The sequence below is a fragment of the Capra hircus genome, chromosome 6, assembly GCF_001704415.2.
Source record: "Capra hircus breed San Clemente chromosome 6, ASM170441v1, whole genome shotgun sequence".
Classification (NCBI taxonomy): Eukaryota; Metazoa; Chordata; class Mammalia; order Artiodactyla; family Bovidae; genus Capra; species Capra hircus.
The window spans coordinates 78,028,321-78,047,785 of NC_030813.1; the positions used below are offsets into that span (position 1 = coordinate 78,028,321).

The 19,465-nt window shown below is 35.6% G+C and overlaps 1 protein-coding gene across 9 annotated transcripts in view; it reads left to right on the top strand.

Annotated features, from left to right (window-relative positions):
* The window catches only part of ADGRL3 (adhesion G protein-coupled receptor L3), a 945,437-nt gene that overhangs the window by 772,459 nt on the left and 153,513 nt on the right, over positions 1–19,465 (top strand). For 7 of the 9 annotated variants that reach the window (XM_013964661.2, XM_013964654.2, XM_013964662.2 and 4 more), the window contains one exon: positions 1,736–1,774. The exons of the other annotated variants lie outside the window; for them this stretch is intronic. In XM_013964661.2, the coding sequence (XP_013820115.1) occupies positions 1,736–1,774 (39 nt within the window). The remainder of the gene's footprint in view (positions 1–1,735; positions 1,775–19,465) is intronic. 9 annotated transcript variants of the gene reach the window in all.

Consider the following 19,465-nt stretch of genomic DNA (forward strand, 5'->3'; position numbering starts at 1 on the left):
TTTTTGTTATTTTCATGCTAAGTGAAGAGGAGTTATTTTTGTCACTCACATCCATGATAGAATCTCAGCCCAGCCCCTGACAGAATATAATCCACAGCTGTCTATGTAATCTGGGCATGCTGTGATTTTACCAAGGCTTACTGGATGCTGTTAATGAATATCGCTGCCAGCTATTGTTATTATAATGTACTAGAAGTAGTAATTTCTATTAATGCTACATATCCATAACACTACTTGTTATAGAATATTTTGTATCTTTATTTAAAAATGATGTTGATGTCTGGCAATATCAGGTAAAGCTGGCAATTAATGTCACATTCTAACAGGCTACAGCTAATCAGCTTGCCTAGTCTGAATATCAAATAACTACATAATGGGCAAATTTCCATTTGTGAAGCTTTTTAATGCTCTCTTTTGTTTCTTATTTGGCTCTTTTCAGTTGTTTATATAATGTGGTTTGTCATATGTTAATTTGCATGATGGGGTAAAGAGATGGAATGGCAAAGGTTATTCACATGCTTCCTGGCTTGCTACCATTTCCTGTGATTCCCACTGTTCCCTGAAGCAGTTATAACCCAACAGATTTGCAAAGTCATCTCGGTACAAATCGATTGTGTTCCACTTTGAAATACTGGAGAGTTTAGAGACCTTTTAAACCAAGACGCTAGTCAGTGATCCAATGACAACACTGGCAATTTGCTTGTACTCATTACTCATTTAATTCTTTAGAGGAGTAACTACTCTATGCTCATTGAAGAATGTATGAATTAAAGTTGGGAGAGTATTAGCCACACAAAAGGTATCAGAGTAACTGCTTCTTAAAAATGGGTAATTTTCTCCTTCAACAATCAAGGCTACTGAAGGAAAAAAAATACTAGAAGAGGAGGAAAACTACAATCTAATTTATAAAATTTGCAGTCATTTATTTAAACCAAACAAATATATGTATTAATTATTCATTTTATCACCAGGAAAAAACTATTTGGTACTGAATATGAGTTGCTGATAATCTTTTTCCCAGAAAAACATCATTCTGTATGTAAACAAATAAACACGGTCTTGTTATTCCACAAAAGTTTCTAAAATATGTAAAATATTTCGGTCAAAACCATTAAAGAAATTCTTCAAGAAATAAAAACAGATAAATCAGAAGATTAATCACATTCTTTTAATCAGAAATTACTTATCTCTTGGTATTTGTCTCTTAGAATCAATGAGTCAAATGAATATGCATTTCTATTTTATCAATAAAACTTTTTGTATGTATGAACAAATGGTTTGTGGTACATATTAACTATCTAAATTATCTTTAAACCACAGACAATTTACTGTCTTTAAAAAATGGGTTTCAAATTCTTGACATAATTTACTTACTTCACACATCTTCATCTGTGGCCCACAAGTTAATAACTAACCTCATATGAAATGAATCATGTCAAAAAAATAAAGTATATTGATTTTTACTAACTTCTACTAAATTTTTTCTAAAATTTCTTTCCATCGTTAACAGCTTTATACCATCCAGTTATCACTTGGGTTCTGGAAAAGTATTGGTTACTATTTTTCAAGCCAATGCTGACACTTTGCTGCTGCTTAGCTGCCATTCTCTTCTAGGAAGTAGTGCACAACAAAATAAGGTGTTTGTGTAGATGTGTTCTTTTATTTTTCTTGTTTTCTTCTGTCACTAATTTGTTTTTTCTATTCTGTGTTTAATCTGCTGTCTTAATGGATTCAGCTTCAGAAAAGAGAGCGCTCTTGCAGAGCCTATGTCCAGGTACTTTCTGCGTTTTTATAAATGTGTTAAGTTGTTAAATTATCTCTGTTGGCAATAGCATGTATGGGAATCTGACGGAAAGATGATAACGTATTGAACTTGAAGAATATCAGGGAGGGCATAGAGGGTGGGAATGGAAAGCTATATGAAAGAGCATGTGCTAAAAAGAAATTTGACAGTGACAGTGCTCTATCATACAAGAGGATCATAGACTAGCAAAGAGATGCAACTTCGGTGTGAGAATTTTGATCATCATTGAAAGGTGAGTTGGATATAATATATAAATCTCCAATTTCTTCAGAGGGGGCTATGAAAACATTTCATTCATATATTGATCTGGTTAATATTTGAGTAACAAGTCATCCAGAAATGACTATCAAATGAGACAACAGTTCCAGGATACTTGGAATGTTATACTTCTGTACCAAATTGATCAAGACATGCTGTAATGATTTGATTCTTTCACTCATTATAAGCACATGAATCCCAAAGTGAATGTTTCAGTTAACATGTTGTAATTTGTTTCTAAGCAGGATTTAAAAAAAAAAAAGTTTCTATGTTTATGAGTTCTTGTGGAAAGGAATCCCTGAAGCAAGCTTCACAGTTATTTTTAGAAGGGAAAGAAGGGCGTGGATGTCAGAAGATAGGAGAGAGAAGAGAGGAGAAGGGTGAAGGAAAGAACAAAGGAAGGCAGGCAAGGTCAAATGACGAAATAATTTAGTAATGACTTCACTCTGCTTTATTCAAGGTAAATCAGTCCATGGGTTGCCAGAGTCAGTGCCTCACCGTCAGTAGCACACTCTTCCTGAGGGATATTGGGCAAGAGTTAGTTTTATGGAGACAACTCAAAACAAAGCAAAGGAAATTAGGGATTTCCTTATAAGGCTAGCAGATCCAGTTTCCTAGGGTAAAGTGAGCTGGGTTAGAGGGTTGTGATTGGCTCCTTGACAGTCATTTCCCATAAATGCAGGTTTAGATTTGTGATATGGGCCCAGCTACTGAGGCAGCTTCCATTCTGTGGGTTCCAGTATGCAAGTTAACTTTATCAGAAGGAAGAAAAATATGAAACTGTGTAGCTGTAAATTTTATTCCCTATGTGGATATATCAGCATGTTTAAAAGGGAAGGTCAACTACATTTGTAAAGAAGGATGTCCTCAAGACCCAAGTTACTATTTCTCAGATTGGTAGTCCAGAAATTAAACTGTATCCGTTTATTCACAATAAGGGCATTGTGTGAGACAGTCATTTAAAAGGGGGAAAAAAATCTGCATAACAGAGGTTAGGAAGAAAACCTTTAAATTTGTATTTTTTCTTACAAAATAATGAACCGTTGTATATAAGAAACTGTTCAGGTTTTTCTAATATTTTGGAAAAGAAATTACTTTGGGAGGTTTATGTATATATACTGCTTAGTGTGTGCAATAGATAGAAAAAATGAAGTACTCTTCAGAATTGAAAGCTGAGGGTCATTTTTGAGCAATATTAGGATTGTTTTTGATTACAGTCTATGTTATTCTTTAATGGGGCCTTGGAAATAATTAGAGTTAGCCTTTCAATATTTAAATCTATGAAATGCATGGTCATTCAAATAAGAATCTCTGATGGAAAATTAATAGCACAGTTTATTCAATGGCTGATTTCCTGTTGTTATAATTGACTGGCTATGAATAAATGTTTCAGCTATTGACCAAACATCTGATAAGACCACATACAAACAGAATATTGGTGAAGTGGAAATGCTCTGCTTGCTAATACATGACATTATTTCTATTCCTTTTGTATAGATCATTATTCTGTGAAATTCTAGACTGAATAATACCTAAATCTTTAGTCTATTTGGCTTTTAAAGATATGTTCTCTATTATTTCTATGTTCAGAGCACATTCTAAGCTACCTATGAAATAAGAATGAAGTATGCTAGAAAGGTTTTTTACACTAAATTTGAAAAAAAAAATTTATTAAAAGATACTTAAATTTTTTTTTCCTTTCCATGGGCACAAGCAGTGATTCTTCTAGATATGATTTTGACTATCTAAATACATTTAGCATTTAATTATTTGGAAGTACAGTGTCTATTTTATGAATTATCTAGATCCATTCATTACTTCTTGCTTCCCACTTTTTATTTCACACACACACACAATAACAGTGAAATCTGGACTATCAATAGTCAGCTATGATAACTGATCTATAAGTGAGCAATTAAAAGTCAGTTGCTTTGATTTTTTAAAATAATATATGAATCTCCTAAAACTTATTATGCTTTTATATCAAGAATTTTAATGAAAATAAAAAAACTAGGTCCAATATATTTTATTTTTCATTATTCAGTTGCAATTTTAGATTACCCTAAAAGTTTTGTTGACTATTAAAATATAGGTATTCACATATGTCAAATTAAAATATCATTACCATATCCCAGACACAATGCATATATTAATTTAGAAGAGGGTTTTAAGTTTTATTCCAGAGAAGACAAGTAAGGCTTGTGTTCCATATGCATATTAAGTAGTTACCATATATATTATTACCAGGAGGGCCATAGAGGTGAAGATGAGTGAATTAAAATCTGGAGAGATCCAATAACTGGAACTAGGTCACACAGCTGACACTGATGGCACTAATGCTTCTATCCTGGTGCATCCAGTGCTTCTTCAACACCATGCTTAAGAATAACAGTGATGTATTATGAAGAATAAATCATTTATTAGGCATTGTGACCATCACTGTGAAAAGCATTTTGCATAAATTCTTATTTCATGTTCCTTTGAAGGAACTATTAAAATTTACTGACATTCATTTTTTTCCATTTTAAATGCTTTAAAAGCAGAACATTTTCCTAGTTAAGAAATATGTTTTGATTTTTGCCAGCAGTTTCCTTTGTCCTCCAGATCCCATAGGTGGTGTGGACTCCCTGGAGGCTCATAGTCAATCTTGCTTGATGGTAATAGAGTCTGCCTGCCAATGTAGGAGATGTGGGAGATGGGGGTTCAATACCTGGGTCATAAAGATCCCCTGGATGAGCAAATGTCAACCTATTCCAGTATTCTTGCTTGGAAAATCCCATGGAGAGAGGAGCCTTCCAGGCTACAGTCCATGGGGTTGCAAAGAGCTGGACACAACTGAGTGACTGGGCACACATGCCTCATTATTGATGTGAATCTTTTGAGTCATTCTTTGGAAACCACTATTACTTGCATAGTTAGGCCAAGAACTGATTTAACAATTAGTAAATAGGTACAATTTTTTTTTTTTAAGACACAAATCTGGTTTCTTCTCTTCTTCCCATCCTTCCTTCCATTTTTCATTTTTTTTAAAGGTAGATAGTCTATGTCTTAAGTCTTACAAAGTATTTGAAATAAGCTCTCTTTTTATTAGATTTTACTTATTTTATTTTATTTGGACTTAAAATTTACTCATTTATTTATTTTGTTTGTTTCACCTTCATTATCCACTAGAAATCTGTATCCTAGGTATCATCACTGTGAAAGCAATCTCAGCTTCAACTGTTAAAAAAAAAAAAAAAAAACTCACACAGTAGTTAACAAAAACATTCAAGAATTACTAGTTGAGCACATGTGCACAATAATCTTCTCAGTACTGGGAAAACAGCAGGGCCCACAACAGGTCAAAATGCCTGTTCACTCTCATAGGGTGAAATATCTGGTAGCAGAATATAAACAGTACATATATGGTATGTGGGATGATAATAAATGTTATGGAGAAAAACAGAGCAAGAAATGCATCACTGAGGTGAGGTGACATTTGAGAAAAACTCTGAAGGGGTGAACTGTGAAGATATGTAGGAAAATGCATTCTAGCAAAGAAAACAGAAAGTTTCTGAGGTAGAAATATTCCTGTGTTGTCTAGGAAGCCAATGCAACTGGAATGAAGTGAAAGAGAAAAGGATGACAGGACATCAAGGGCCCAGATCTGATAGACCTTTGTAAGGACTTCAGCTTTTATTCATAGACAGATAAGAAACCACTCCAGGTTTCTGAGCAGAGGGATGACATGGTCTGATACGTTTTAAAATTAGAAAATAGATGATAGCAGGGAAAGTAAGGGCTGAAACAGGGTAACCATTTGGGCAATAACAACTACTTAAAATAGGATATGAGTATGGGATGCTCAAATAATTTTTCTGGTTCAAGATTTTTTTTTTCAAAGCAGAACAAATAGGATTTACTGTGTGGATCACAATAAATATGGAAAATTCTGAAAGAGATGGGAATACCAGACCACCTGACCTGCCTCTTGAGAAGCCTGTATACAGGTCAGGAAGCAACAGTTAGAACTGGACATGGAACAAGACTGGTTCCAAATAGGAAAAGGAGTATGTCAAGGCTGTATATTGTCACCCTGCTTATTTTACTTCTATGCAGAGTACATCATGAGAAACACTGGGCTGGATGAAGTGTGAGCTGGAATCAAGATTGCCGGGAGAAATACAATAACCTCAGATATGCAGATGACACCACACTTATGACAGAAAGTGAAGAAGAACTAAAGAGCCTCTTGATGAAAGTGAAAGCGGAGAGTGAAAAACTTGGCTTAAAGCTCAACGTTCAGAAAACTAAGATCATGGCATCTGGTCCCATCACTTCATGACAAATAGATAGGGAAACAGTGGAAACAGTGGCTGACTTTATTTTTCCGGGCTCCAAAATCACTGCAGATGGTGATTGCAGCCATGAAATTAAAAGACGCTTACTCCTTGGAAGGAAAGTTATGACCAACCTAGACAGCATATTAAAAAGCAGAGATATTACTTTGTCAACAAAGGTCCATCTGGTCAAGGCTATGTTTTTTCCAGTGGTCATGTATGGATGTGAAAGTTGGACTATAAAGAAAGCTGAATGCCAAAGAATTGATGCTTTTGAACTGTGGTGTTGGAGAAGACTCTTGAGAGTCCCTTGGACTGCAAGGAGATCCAGCCAGTCCATCCTAAAGGAGATCAGTCCTGAATGTTCACTGGAAGGACTGATGTCAAAGCTGAAACTCCAATACTCTGGCCACCTGATGTGAAGAGCTTACTCGTTGGAAAAGACCCTGTTGCTGGGAAAGATTAAGGGCGGGAGGAGACGGGGACGAAAGAGGATGAGATGGTTGGATGGCATCACTGACTCAATGGACATGGGTTTGGGTGGACTCTAGGAGTTGGTGATGCACAGGGAGGCCTGTGTGCTGTGGTTCATGGAGTCACAAAGAGTTGGACATGACTGAGCACCTGAACTGAATTGAAGGGATTGTAAGGTGAAGTGTCTGGAAAAGAGAGATGCTGGAGTGACCCACAGTGTTTTGCCTGAGCAACTGGAAGAATGAATTTGCCCTTTACTGAAATGGTCTATCTGTGACCAATTTGAGAGGAACATGAAAAGAACTTCACTAAGAAGTATGTTAAGTTTCTTATCAGATATGCAATATTGATGGTAAATTTGCAGTTTAGGTATATGAGCTTAAAATTTAGCTGAACAGTCAGGCTAGAAGTAATCATTTAGTAATGTTTCAAAAACCAGTCAACCCTAAAGGAAATCAATCCTGAATATTCATTAGAAGACTGATGCTGAAACTTAAGCTCCAGTACTTCAGCCACTTGAGGTGAAGGGCCAACTCATTAGAAAAGACCCTGATTCTGGGAAAGATTGAAGCCAGGAGGAGAAGGGCATGACAGAGAATGGGATTTGATGGCCTCTCTTATTCAACGAACATGAGTTTAAGCAAGCTCCAGGAGATAGTGAAGGACAGGGAAGCCTGGCATGCTGCAGTCCTTGGGAACGCAAAGAGTCGGACATGACTGAGCCACTGGAAAACAACAAAAGCAAAAAGAATGTTTCCCTTAGAGTGGCATTTTCAGTCAATGTTTCGTTTCCTAGATGAGTTTATCAAGGAAATGAGTATAGAGAGGAGATAATCTAGAGCTGAGACCCGGGACATTGTCATATGATGACGTCCGGGAGAGGAAGAGTAACCAGCAGCAGAGACTAAAGAACACCTTAAGAAGGAGGAGGGCCTGAAGAGTATGGCATCCAGGAGTCAACTCAAGTTCTTATCTCACACAAAAGAAAAGGATGTCAGGTGCTGCTGAAACTGCTCAGAAACACAAATACAGCTTTTCAGTGATAAAAGTAATGTCAACATTTGATGAATTTTAAAAGATTCTAAAGCCTGGATACAGAAACATTTCTACCTATTGCTTTCTTTCTTTTTTTTTTTTTTTGTCTTTAATACATTCTGTGAACCAAAGTTGCTACTTGCACCTTTGACAAAGTGAAAATTGAATTATGCCAGTTTTACTTGTGTGCCTTTGGTGGATGAGACAAGAAAAGATTCTAACCTCCATTTATACTGCTAGGAAAAAATTAATGAGTATTTTCAAGTTCCTTGTTTGGTCACTTAATTGGCTGTGTGACAAAGAGCTCCATGGTGCATGTCAAACAAGTTTTTGAGTCTTCTAATGATTTGTGCTTTGCTTGACTTGTGATACTATTCTTTGTGGCCTGTCAGGCTGGATATCCTTGTTAAAGTGGCTAGAATAAATTGCCTAGTGGTGTGCATACAATGTAGTATATTAACTACAGCAACGGGGAGTACTTTTAGCAGCTCTTTCAAGAGATTTCGATGTTTGCCCATAAGCATCAAAGCCAACTCAAACTTTCATTTAATATAATTAAAAGGACATCTGAAAGTAGTTTGAATCACGCCAGGTTCTTGAGGTTTGGTAACCCTTTGTTAAAACACTATGAACTTAATATATTTCACAGCTTGATAAATCTGCACTTGATTTGTGTAAGAGAGAAAATATAAATCTGCACCCTGCATGTTTCTGGTGCCCTGAACCTATTCCTAAAAGACACTGAGATCAAAGAAAGTGACTTCCATGTAAAAGTAGTTTTCTTTAGATAAAGAAGATATAAGAATTCTTTTTTATTCATTATAGTCATTAAATACTGTTGTAAAGCAATTGCTGAATCAAAAGATAGTAAAACCATATGTAATATAAGCAGTGTAAATTATACAGACTATTATTTAAGATCTTGGATAGGTCAGTTCATAAATCTAATGATGTGAAAACCTCCAAAGGATAGAGACAGATGTTGATGATGGACTTTCTGCTTTGACGTGCAAAGAACATCATTTTGGGAATCTCTCAAAATCCCCATGGCTAGTGTGTCAGATCAGGCAGAGATGGCTGCTTTACAAAGTTATTTCCGACTCTTCCATTTTGCACATTTCCTATAAGTCAACAAAATGTTCCTGTTTTCATATATATATATATATATATATATAGCTAGAATATATATATATATGGTTTATATGTATGGAATATATATATAGAATATATGTAAATATATACATATATAGAACATATATCAATATATAGAATACACATATAGAATACATATATATATATGGTTCATAAATGCTTCCAACTCTTCCATTTTGCACATTTCCTATAAATCAACAAAATGTTCCTGTTTTCATATATATATATATAGCTAGAATATATATATATATGGTTTATATGTATGGAATATATATATAGAATATATATAAATATTTATATAGAATACACATATATATGGTTCATAAATGCTTCAGGAAGTAATTCTAATAAGGGTGGAAGTAAAAGGCCTTTTATTTCTATATAAAATACTTTCACCTAAAACAAAAGTATTTTCTCACTTTTTTTTCACCAAATTTTATTCTCTCTTTTCTTATAACTTCTTGATTAAAGCCTGGATCACTATTTAATTGTAAAATTGTTCATTTAAAGTCCATTCTAGTGCATCATTGCTTTCTGAACATAAATTTACCTTCAGAGAAGTTTTAAATACGTATAACATAAATATATATTATTTCTATGCAAACATAAGAGAGTACACATCAATTTACCTTACTATGTGCCTTATGATCATATACCTAATGAGAAGGCCAAAAATACACTTGAAATAGCATTAGAGATTTAAAATCCTACTTTCTGAACCTATCATTAGCATTTCTGGTGCAGGTTAGAAAAGAAATGGAAGCTTTAAGGTGTCATTTGCAGTAAAATAATTGCCTAATGACTTGGAACCAAACAAATGATTTTTTAATACTACTCCCAACAGAATTATAATTTTTATATTTTCACTTATCTCATGTATGAATTTTGTACAGTCAGTAGTCACAGAAACTTAACTGTGGTAACTTAAACTGGGACTTTATTTTCATAAATAAAAAGGAAATGTAGTTGAAGCAGTTCAAGATTAGTATGAACACTCCATTTCAGAGACCAAGGCTTCATCTGTTTTTCTGCTGTATTGTCTTTAGCACCTGGGCTTATCTTCAAAATAACAAGATGCTTACTTAGCATCCAATCATCACTTCATGCTAATTTCTATACACAGAGAAGGACAGTAAACTATTCATTTCTGTTACAACTTTCCAAAAATCTCACCCAATTACATTTAATCATTTCCCCTACTCCTAAATGTATCCCTTGGCTGTTCAGTTTCCATAAGTAAATTCTTCTTTGATAGATACAGTTTTGCAGCTGGGCATAGTGTCCAATGATTCTGTGTCTAAAACAAGAGAATTATTGGGAAATAGTATTCTTAGATGAAATAAAAAATACTTTTTTTCATATTTGATGGTACTATTAATATATTCATCCAGTTTTGATGGGATATCTGCCAGAGAGTTATGATGATACAATACCAATGGTTACTTTTAAATCCTAAGTAGAGATTAAAATGTCCTTTTGATTGTTATAGTCTGAAGGCAATCATTTTTGTTTAAAGGGAAAAAAAAAGTTTATTTCAAATTATTTCCAGATGGCATTTCTTTCTTTATAAGTACTTTTCTGAATGGCTAATATAGGTATATGTTAGAAAATTCAAAAGGTAGAATAATAGATATGTCTCCTTCCCATTCAGGCCACTGCACTGCTAACTCCAGTGCGTGCCACTGACGTTGTGGCCTATTTCAGTGGTGTCCCCTCGGAGTAGAATGGTGCGAGCAGCCCTGCCTCTCTCCCCAGTAATTCATATCTCCTTCCTCAAAACAATTACTGTATCAACCTCTTAAATATCTTACCAGGGAAGACTAGTTTTGCTCACATCCATATTTTTATAATGTGTCTTTATAAATCTTGTCATACAATCACTAAACAGTGTTTGTTCTCTTTGCCTACGACTAGGACGTTGAGAGTAGCTATGGCAAACTCACGTTATGTGGTAGCACTCCACCACTGAAAGAATAAACATATACTGATGGTGAAAGGCAGTCTTGTATAACAGTTTATACCAATAAAACAAGTTTATCAGTAGGAAACCAGTTGAATAAAATGCTACACCAAATAGTTAAATACTCTCTAGCCACAGAAATGTTTTTAAAATGCAGGTTGATCAAGACTTGATCCTACTCAAAAACTGTCTTTTTCCCTTTAAAAAAAAGTCCTGTTTTGGACAATAGTGTTTGAGAATTTGACTCTTCCTGGTGATTTCCCACATCTTAGCTGGCCTCTTCCATAAACTTGGATTCTACACTCCCAAATGACCTAAGGACTTGCATTTCATATTTCTGTGCCTTTGTAATCACAGTGCCTTCTACTTGGATCCCTTCTTTACTTGTTCTCCTTTCTCTTTCCCTTCTTCTCAGTAGCATTCACTTATCTGACAACAGTTACTTGATGCATATATAGGATTATTCCTATATCTTGAAGACCATTTAAATTGTATTTAGCACATGAAAAATGACCTCTAAATATTTACCATTTAATTTAGGTCTTCATCTAATGATTCCAATTGCTTGATGGTATTTGCACTGAAGAGTATGAAAGGCAAAAAGATATGACACCGAAAGATGAGCCCTCCAGGTTGATAGGTGGTCAATATGCTACTGAGGAAGAGCATTGAAATAGCTCTGGAAAGAATGAAGAAGTTGGATTAAAACAGGAATGGATCCAATTGTGGATGTGTCTGGTGGTGAAAGTAAAGTCTGATGTTGTAAGAAAAATATTGCCCAGGATCTGAGATGTGAAGTCCATGAATCAAGGTGAATTGGACATGGTGAAGCAGGAGATGGAAAGAGTGAACTTTGGCATTCTAGGAATCAGTGAACTGAAATGGATGGGAATGGGCAAATTTAATTTAGATGACCATCATATCTGCTACTGTGGACAAGAATCCTTTAGAAGAATTGGAGTAGCCCTCGTAGTCAACAAAAGAGTCTGAAATGCAGTACTTGGATGTAATCTGAAAAATGACAGAATGGGCTCTCTCCATTTCTAAGGCAAACCATTTAACATCACAGCAATCCACGTCTATGCCCCAACAACTAACACTAAAGAAACTGAAGTTGAGCAGTTCTATGAAGATATACAAGACCATCTAGAACTAACAACAAACAAAAATGTCCTTTTCATCATAGGGGATTGGAATGTAAAAGTAGGAAGTCAAGAGATACCTGGGTGACAGGTAAGTTTGGCCTTGGAGTACAAAATGAAGCAGGGCAAAGGCTAACAGTTTTTTCAAGAGAACACACTGGTCATAGCAAACTTCCTCTTCCAACAACACAAGAGACAACTTTACACATGGACGTCATCAGATGGTCAATACCCAAATCAGATTAATTATATTCTTTGTAGCCAAAGGGGGAGAGGTTCTATACAATTAGCAAAAATAAGACCTGGAGCTGACTGGTTCAAATCATGAGCTCCCTATTGCAAAATTCAGCCTTAAATTGAAGAACATAGGGAAAACCACTAGGCCATTCAGGTGTGTCCTTAATCAAATCCCTTATGATTATATAGATGAGGTGACTAATAGATTCAAGGGGCTAGATCTGGTAGAGAATGCCTGAAGAACTATGGGCAGAGCTTCATCACATTATACAAAGGCAGTAACCAAAACTATCCCAAAGAAAATTAAATGGAAGAAGACAAATTGGTTGTTTGAGCTGAGAAAAGAAGAGAAGCTGAGAAAAGAGAAGCAAAACCAAAGGAAAGAGGAAAAGATATAACCAACTGAATGAAGAGTTCCAGAGAATAGCAAGGACAGATATGAAAGCCTTTTTAGTTGAACAGTGCAAAGAAGGCAGAGTCAAGCAAAGAATAGGAAATACAAGAGGTCTTTTCAAGAAAATTGAAGATACCAAGGAAACATTTCATGCAAAGACAGGCACAATAAAGGACAGAAATAGTAAGGACATAACAGAAGTTGAAGAGATTAAGAAGAGGTGACAAGAATACATAGAAGAACTAAACAAAAAAAAAAATGCCTTAATGACCTGGATTACTCACCTAGAGTCAGACACCCTGGAATGTGATGTCAAGTGTGCCTTATGAAGCATTACTATGAAAAACAGCTAGTGGAGGTGATGAAATTCCAGCTGAGCTATTTCAAATCCTAAAAGATGATCTGTGAAAGTGCTGTACTCAGTATGTGAGCAAATTTAGAAAAGTCAGCAGTGGCCACAGGACTGGAAAATAAATGCAATGATACAGAAGTTTTGAACATTCTTGGTTCGTGGATAAAGCAAGTGGATTCCAGAAAGATATCTACTTCTGTTGCATTGACTACACTCAAAGCCTTTGATTATGTGGATCACAACAAACTGTGGAAAATTTTCAAAAGAGATGGGAATACCAGACCACATTTCCTGCCTCTTGAGAAACCTGTATGCAGGTCAAGAAGCAAGAGTTAGAACTGGACATGGAACAACAGACTAGTTCAAAGTTTAAAAAAAGAATACATCAAAGCTGCATATTGTCACCCTGCTCATTTAACATATCCAGAATACATAAATGCCAGGTTGAATGAAGCACAAGCTGGAATCAAGATTGCTAGGAGAAATAGCAACAACCTTAGATAGGATAATACCAGTCTAATGACCTAAAGCTAAGAGGAACTAAAGAGTCTCTTCATGTGGTAAAAGAGGAGAGTGAAAAACTAGCTTAAACATTCAAAAAAACTAAGATCTTGACATCCAGTCCCATCATGCCACTTCACAGGCAAATAGAAGGGGAACAAGTGGAAACAGTGAAAGATTTTATTCTCTTGGGTTCTAGAATCACTGAAGATGGTGACTGCAGGCATGACATTAGAAGATGCTTGCTGCTTGGAAGCAAAGCTATGACAAACCTAGTGTGTGCATGCTACTCGCTTCAATCATGTCTGACTCTTTGTGACTCTCTGGACTGTAGCCTTCCAGGCTCCTCTATCCATGGCATTCTCCAGGCAAGAATTCTGAAATGGGTTGCCATTTCCTCCTACAGGGGATCTTCCTGACTCAGTAATCAAACCGATGTCTCTTACATCTCCTGCACTGGCAGATATGTTCTTTAGTTCTAGCACCACCCAGAAAGCTCCTAGACAAATCTAAACAGCATATTAAAAAGTAGAGACATCACTGTGCCAACAGAGGTCCATGTAGTCAAAGCTATGGTTTTTCTGTAGTTATGTACAGATATGAGAGTTGGACCATAAAGAAGACTCAGTGCTGAAAAATCGATGCTTTCCAATTGTGGTGTGGAGAATACTCTTGACAGTCTCTTGGACAGCAAGGGGATAAAACCAATACATCCTCAAGGAAATCAACCCTGAATATTCATCAGAAGGGCTGATGCTGAAGCTGTAGCTCCAATACTCTGGCCACCTGATTAGAGGAGCTGACTCATTGGAAAAGACTCTGATGCTGGGAAAGACTGAGGGCAGGAGGAGATCAGAGCAACAGAGGATGAGATGGTTGCATGACATCACTGACTCAATGGACATGAGTTTGAGCAAGCTCCGAAAGATAGTGAAGGGCAGGGAAGTCCATGGGTTCACAAAGAGTTGGAAACTTCTTAGCTACTGAACAACAACAGAAACAACATTTCCACTGCAGTAGAAATTCTCAAAACACTTCTCTACATCACTGTCACCAGCCCCTCTCCTTATACTGTCTCTTAATTTCATCTCATCAGACTCTGCCCTTACTGTAGTTGTACTAGTTGAGGTCATTAATGATTTCATGCTGATGAACTCAGTAGTCAGATGTCAATTAACTGTACTTAACCAGTCAGAAGACACAGTTGATTTCTTTGTCTTCCTTAATACACTATCCTGAAGAAAACTCACTCTCTTGATTTTCTTCCTCTTGATGCTTCTTTGCAGTCTCCTTTCTCCACTCCTTTTCTTCTAAATCCATGGGTTTGGGTGCCTCTTAGCTCAGTTGGCTCTTGTTTGCTCTTTGTTTTGACAGTCCTTTGTGATCTAGTTGATTTAAATGGGACCTATGTGTCTAAGACTCATAGATGTTATCTATAGCACAGACCGCTTTTGTGAACTCCAAAATTAGCTTGAAGGTAACTTTTCAAATCTTCACTTTTTTTAAAAATAGACATCAAATTCATAACTGAATTTCCAGTCTTCACCTGAAAACTAGTTTTATGTGCAGTGTTCACCTACTCAGTTGATTTGGTTCACCCCCACCACTTCCTGTTTTCTAAATAAAGCTCCAAACATGGGCCTCTTTAAGATTTTGAAATATGCAAAGCATATTTCCACTTGTTGAATTGCATTCTGTTTGTTCACCCTTTTGGAATACCTCCTCCAAATATCTACATGGATAACTCTCTCAGCAACTTTGTCTTTTTTAAATCATTACATTTTCAAGGAGGCCCACCTGGGCCATCCTAAGTAAAATCAAAAGCCACCCTGTCCCCAACCCTACCCCTAACTCTGAGTCCCCCATAATGTATATTTTCCTTTTATTTTGCGTGATAGATAGATAGATGATTGGTAGGAAGGCCTGATTTACCCCTTGTCTGTTTGGTTAATGTTGTATTTAAGCTTGAAATTCTCATGGAGCTGTTCTAATACAAAGCTTGTGCTTCGTGTTTCCACTATTATAATGCTTGTCATGCTGTATTTTACTTGTTTAATTCCTTGGCTTCACTATATTGTTATCACTTTGAAGGAAGGAAGAATAACTATCTCTCTTTGCAGTATCTCAGTTAAAGGCACTTAATTAATATTTGTTGAATGAATGTTGAGTAAGCAAAAAGTTAATGGCAACCCACTCCAGTATTCTTTCCTGGAGAATCTCCATGGGCAGAGAAGCCTGGCAGGCTACATCCATAGGATTACAAAGAGTTGGACATGACTGACTGAAGGGACTTGGCACAATTTCTATAACACAACATAGATGTGACAGCATTCAATCATTTAATTCAGAGAAGGCAATGGCACCCCACTCCAGTACTCTTGCCTGGAAAATTCCATGGTTGGAGGAGCCTGTTAGGCTGCAGTCCATGGGGTCATGAAGGTCAGACATGACTGAGCAACTTCACTTTCACTTGTCACTTTCATGCATTGGAGAAGGAAATGGCAACCCACTCCAGTGTTCTTGCCCGGAGAATCCCAGGGATGGGGGAGCCTGGTGGGCTGCCCTCTATGGGGTCGCACAGAGTCGGACACGACTAAAGTGACTTAGCAGCAGCAGCAATCATTTAATTTTATATAAGATTTAAAAATAATACAGTCAGTTACAGATTGTTAAATACATTTTTAAATAACAAGGAGTTTCTTGAAGAGGCAGAGTCTTATTTTGTAAAATTTCTATTTTATCTTGTTCTACTATTAAAGGTTCTTATTACTATTTTCAGGTCAGTTGTGTTATACAGTCATTTTTATTAAGACTTGAAAATGCCAACACTTCTCTGTAATATAAAAGGGAGTTCAGAGATTAGTGGTTTTTATATGCTTAGTAATATTAAATAACAGTGATTATTAAAAGAATCTTAGGTTTATTGATCAGATGTGTAAATATCAGTCACTCAGCTTGACTTCTAATAAAAAAACCTTAAGTTTAAAACTGTTTTGAAGACTTCTAACATTTGACCTTTAAAATTTTGGTTTGAATCAATGTCTTAAGGTAGATTGGAATACAATGTGACCTATTCAGGTGTGATGTTAAACTTTTGCTCTATTTTATTTTATTCTCAAATGACAAACTTATTACAAAGTCAAAATTGAAGAGTTGAAGTTTTTAAAAAATTTTAATTGTGAATCAATGTAAATTTTATATTTTATATATATATACATATATATATATATATATAGAGAGAGAGAGAGTCAGAAAGCAAGAAATTGGAGCAGAGAAGATTTAAAGACTTATTTTTCTTTCTCTACATAGCCTGAGATTTATACATGACATATTAAACATGGAGAAGGAAATGGCAACCCACTCCAGTATTCTAGCTTGGAAAATCCCATGGGCAGAGGAGCCTAGCAGGCTACAGTCCACAGGTCATAAGAGTCGGACACGACTTAGCACTATCTTTCTTTCTATCTATTAAACATAAATATATATATATATATATATGATATAGTAAGGGAAACAATGTTCAGCATGATTACTGTATATAATGATAAAAAAAATACTGTGTTCATGAGAACACAGGAAAAAGACAAAGATGTGAAGGTAAAAAAATTTCTTTTTTCAAAAGGATGTCAGCAATTTATTAATTTAAATTTATCCACTAATGGGAGATAATTGCTCATAATATTCTAATGGGCTGCCTAATGATAATACACATATATATGAACATATGGTTCAACAAAAGGAAAAAAAAGAAAATTCATAAAAAAATAATGAATGACCTCAAGAACTTAAGATCTAAATTTATAAATCCTTTATGTAAATATATTTAATGGCTGTAGATTTTCTACACAATACAGCCCAAACTGCTATCATACTGAAAATCTTCTAAGATCTGAATTATACTCACCATTTCTCTCACTATACTCTTTTTGTGAAGTGAAGTGAAGTCGCTCAGTTGTGTCCGACTCTTTGCGACCCCATGGACTGTAGCCCACCAGGCTCTTCTGTTCATGGGATTTTCCAGGCAATAGTCCTGGAGTGGATTGCTATTTCCTTCTCCAGGGGGTCTTCCCACCCCAGGGATCGAACCCGAGTCTCCCACATCGTAGACAGATGCTTTACCGTCTGAGCCACCAGGGAAGTCCACTTTTTTAAAATATATCTTTTCTTACATCATGCGTTCTTCTCACCCCAAACACAAACCATTTCTTGCCTCAATACCTTCGTTTTTTCTTTTTTAATCATTAGCTTGCTTATTATGTTCCTCAGCCTCAAACTTCCTCTTCTTAGGTAAAGAAAGCTTATTTATCTTTTAACGTCTGATTCAAAACCAAACACCTCTAGGATCTTCTATCCTTCTCAGCAATAATTCAGTACTTTCTGTCCCATGCGATATGTTTACCTTCTGCTTTGGAGTGTAGGCAAATTAAGAACAGATTTCCTTGTTTTTCCTAACCTTACCCAGCAGTGATTTCCCTAGTTCTTTGCATATCATACATATTTAATAAAATATGAGTTGCATTGAAAGTTAAAATGAATTCCCTTCATTCCCTGTAACTCATCCTGCCTTCCTTCCAAACCATGCTGATATCTGGTCACTCAGAAGACTTCTTGGGTGACATAGCAAAAAGTTACAGGAGTAAAAGAAGATGTTTTCAGTTTCCCTATTGTATTAATGATTTGATAGTAAAAGTAGGATATTTTTGTTTAATGAGCCTTTATTGAATACTAAAATGTCTCAAAACACTAAAATTTACCCTGGAAAAATAAAAATGAACATGATATGTCCCCTGAGGACATCATAATCTAGTGAGAAAGCCAGACCAAATATGAATAATTCTATTAAAGGTGAATAAGTACTAAAAATGGGAGCCTATTGTGACATCAAGTCTCTGATGATAATGATTTGGATAATACTGGCTAGTTAATAGATCTTTTCATTTGTACTTAGATAACCTTTGCTCATAAAATCAGAGTTTTTTTTTCCTACTGATATGAAAAGGGAGAAAACTCACTTTCATGTGAATCTTCACTAGATGGCAATAATTCAGCAAAGAGTTATGGAACACTTACTGTGTGCCAGGCAGTTTGGGGCACTTACAAATGACACAATCACTACCTTCATGAAGTTTACCCTTTTTTGAGTGAGTGATCTACCAGTTAAATAGTTTTGTAGGTAAATAAATATCTGACACACCTTAGATAATGATACCTATTACAAAGAAGACAAAACATATAATGGATTTAAGTGGGTGACTCTCCTTAGATATGCTGCTAATGGAAGACCTATATGAGCAGCTGACACCTGAGCTAAAACCTGAATGAGATCATGATTAAAAAGCTTGTCTTCAATAAAACTACTAGGATGGTATAGTTGTATATCCTTTCAAAGGCATTCATTCTGTTTGGATCTTTATTTTAATGGTTTTCAAGCAAGGAAGAAGGGTAACTAAGTTTCCCAGGTGATTTGATTACCTAGTTTATGATTTAGAGTTTACCTTGGTAAGAAATGCCATTGATATATTTCTCACCATGGACCCTTTTATGTATTCCTGCTAAGGAATTCTAGACTATTTCACAAGCACATTCTCCTGGAAAAATGATAAAAATTGATATTGGAAAGATATACAACTATTTTTCACCAAAATTTCACAGTATTTCAACAAATAAATAAATACAAATAAAAACAAATAAATACAGTGTCCCTTTTGAAATATATGAAGTGTGATTAAACAGTTTAAAACATCTTTTAACAAACATGCTCAGTGTAAAATTAGTCAAATGAATTTGCTTAAGATCTGAATTTAATGATGAGGGGTCAGATAATATTGTGCAATGCC